This window comes from Trichechus manatus, unplaced genomic scaffold (genome assembly GCF_000243295.1).
Source record: "Trichechus manatus latirostris isolate Lorelei unplaced genomic scaffold, TriManLat1.0 scaffold00097, whole genome shotgun sequence".
Taxonomy (NCBI): domain Eukaryota; kingdom Metazoa; phylum Chordata; class Mammalia; order Sirenia; family Trichechidae; genus Trichechus; species Trichechus manatus.
Genome location: NW_004444033.1, coordinates 9,724,401 through 9,727,668, shown reverse-complemented (window position 1 = coordinate 9,727,668; position 3,268 = coordinate 9,724,401). Strand labels below are relative to the sequence as shown.

At 52.8% G+C, this 3,268-nt stretch overlaps 1 protein-coding gene across 3 annotated transcripts in view; it reads left to right on the top strand.

The window, feature by feature from the left end:
- WDR91 (WD repeat domain 91) overlaps positions 1–3,268 on the top strand; it is a 32,578-nt gene that overhangs the window by 25,238 nt on the left and 4,072 nt on the right. For all 3 annotated transcript variants that reach the window (XM_023737134.1, XM_023737135.1, XM_023737136.1), the window contains exon 14: positions 1,395–1,592. In XM_023737134.1, the coding sequence (XP_023592902.1) occupies positions 1,395–1,592 (198 nt within the window). The remainder of the gene's footprint in view (positions 1–1,394; positions 1,593–3,268) is intronic.

Here is a 3,268-nt window from a genome sequence, read left to right as displayed (position 1 = left end):
GCTGGCTGACCCTGGCCGTGCCGCTGACCCGGTAACGGACAGCTGGCTGACCCTGGCCGTGCCGCTGGCCCGGTAACAGCTGGCTGACCCTGGCCGTGCCACTGACCCGGTAACGGACGGGCTGGCTGACCCTGGCCGTGCCGCTGACCCGGTAACGGACGGCCTGGCTGACCCTGGCCGTGCCGCTGACCCGGTAACGGACGGGCTGGCTGACCCTGGCTAACCCTGCTGTTGACCCAGATAGCAGACGGGCTGGCTAAACTTGGCTGTACTGTTGACCAGGATAACAGACAGATGGCTAACCCTGGCTGTGCCATTGACCAGCTCTGTGGCCGGGGCTTCTACACCTTAGCCCTGTCATCTGTCAGATGGGGATGGGGACAGCAGTCAGCCCTCTGCGATCCCTGTGAGGCTCAGGTGGGCCCACTGACAGTCACTGGGGAAGGACAGGGTCCACGTCCTTCCTCCTTGTGGTGGCAAAAATGACTCCTCTCACTGTGGATGGGTCAGGGGCTCAGGGCCTGGGCTAGGCCAGGCTGCAGGCGGGCAGGTACCTGGGTGGTCACAGCATGGCCGTGTGGAGTGTGCGGAGGGCTGGGGACAGCTTTTCTGAGCAGAGTCAGGAGAGAAGCCTCCTTGTAGCTTCTCTCTGGAAGGACACGAAAGGACCTTGTGGCAGTGACTGCCTTGGCAAGGGAGCAGGGGTGGGGCAGGCAGAGGGAGGACATTTGCCTTTCATTCATGTGTGTCTTGGGCCATTTGGATTTTACCACCCGCCTGTGGATCCGCTGAAGACAAGTTACCGTGAACCCTCATTTGAGATCTCTTGGAAGGGATCTTGAAATGAAAGTGTGACTTCTATGCATGTGGGTGGGACTCCCAGTTAAAAGGTGGTCACCCCCAGGTAGCCTGCACCCCAATAAATGAAGCTGTTTCTAACCTCTCGCTCAGGGTTCCATGGATTGCATGGCTGAGAAACCGGGAATGTATCTGGGATTTGTCCTTTTTACTTGGTTCCTAAACCAGGAAGACCTAGTTGGGGTCCAACCCTAGTAACGATAATGATGACGATGATGTTGATAGGGTCCTCTGAAATGTCCCCCTGCTGGAGACTGGGAACCCACGCAGAGGCAGTAGCCACCTTTTCCCTCCCGGGATCAGGCCAGAGAGAAGAGAAGGGCTGGACTTTGTCGGGAGGTTGCCGACTCTTCTCTAAAAAATGCTTGAAGTGTTGGGAAGAGGTGGTCCTGGGGTGGCCCACTGCCCACCCCTCGGTGCCCACTCTCTGCACTGTGAAGGCCTTTTAGAAGAGGAAGGGTGGGTGGGGGTAGGGGTGCCGTGCCCTCACCACCTGGGCCCCTCTGAGAGCGCCCTGGTTGTGCTCCTGACTGCAGTTCATCCAGTGGGACATCCACAAGAGCGGCCTGAAGGTGTCTGAGTCCAGCCTCCCCGCTGATGCCACGGGCCCCTTCGTGCTATCCGGGTACAGCGGCTACAAGCAGGTGCAAGCCCCCAGGGGCCGGCTCTTCGCTTTCGACTCTGAGGGCCGTTACATGCTGACGTGCTCTGCCACTGGGGGCGTCATCTACAAGGTAACTCGTGGGCATGGCGTGGGGTCTGGGCCATGGGGAGTGGGGGCTGCGGGGGAGCCTTCTGCTGGGAGGACAGGGCCCCAGCCCTTCCTGCAGCCCAGGCTGGTGGATCCCACCCTGGGAGAGGCTGTGGGCAGAGCAGGAGCCCCCGGTCATGGCCTCTGCTTGCCCGTTGGCTGTCCTTCGGCGATGTTCCGCCCTCTTCCTGCCTCGGTTCCCTGGCAGTGAAGACTGAGTATAGAGCACGTTAAGGTGGAGGGGGCAGAGCTGGGAAGTGTGTTGGGATGAGGGAATACGCCCCAAAGTGGGTAAGGGCTAGGTGCCTTCTTTTGGTTACTCTAATCTGGTATAAGGAGCCCTGGTGGCGAAACGGTTAAACGCTTGGCTGCTAACCAAAAGGTCAGCAGTTCAGACCCACCAGCTGCTTCTCAGGAGAAAGATGTGGCAGTCTGCTTCCATAAAGATTGCAGCCTTGGAAACCCTATATGGTAGTTCTACTCTGTCTCATAGGTTCGCTTTAAGTCGGAATCAACTCAACGCCAGTGGGTTGAATCTGGTATGTTGTTGTTATGCGCATTGAGTCGATTCTGATTCATAGCAACCCTATAGGACAGAGTAGAACTGCCCCACAGGGTTTTCTAGGCTGTAATCCTTATGGAGGAAGGAGCTTTGGTGGTGCAGAGGTTAAGTGATTCAAATCCATCAGTGGCTCCACTGAGAAAGATGTGGCGGTCTGTTTCCGTAAAGATTACAGCCTTGGAAACCCTAGGGGGCAGTTCTGCTCTGTCCTACAGGGTCTCTGTGAGTCGGAATCAACTCAGCGGTGACGGGTTGTTTTTGGAATCTTTATGGGAACAGATGGTCAGGTCTTTCATCTCGTGGAACCACTAGTAGAGTTCAAACCACTGACCTTTTGGTTAGCGGCTGTCTTGGTTATCTAGTGCTGCTATAACAGAAATACCACATGGGTGGCTTTAACAAACAAATTTATTTTCTCACAGTTTAGGAGGCTAGAAGTCAGAATTCAGGGCACCGGCTCTAGGGGAAGGCTTTCTCTCTATGTCGGCTCTGGAGAAAGGTCCTTGTCTTTTCAGCTTCTGTTTTCTGGTTCCTTGTAGATCTCCACATGGCTTGGCATCTATCGTCCTCCATCTCGGCTTGCTTAATCTGTTCCTTTTATATCTTGCAATAGATTGACTCAAGACACACCCTACACTAATCCTGCCTCGTTAACCAAGACAGCTCATTCCTAAATGGGATTATAACCACAAGCATATAGGTTAGGATTTATAGCACATATTTTTGAGGGACACAGTTCAATCCATAACAGCAGCTGAACACTTAACCAAATGCCACTAAGGCTCCTAATCTGGTATAGATTTACTATTTTATTGGAGGTCCCATGGGTCAAGTACAGACGTAGGCTTTGATTTGCAGTCCGACTTGCTATATAACTAATTAATGGGTTGAGAGTTTTTCCTCTGTATAATTTCCTCAGTCTCAATAATGAGGTCCATTTCTTCAGGGATGTAATGGAATTCAGATCCCATTTTTACAAACTATAAACAATTTAAAAAAATATATTTTTATTGTACTTTAGATGAAGGTTTACAGAACAAATAGTTTCTCATTAAACAGTCAGTACACATATCGTTTTATGACATTGGTTAACAACC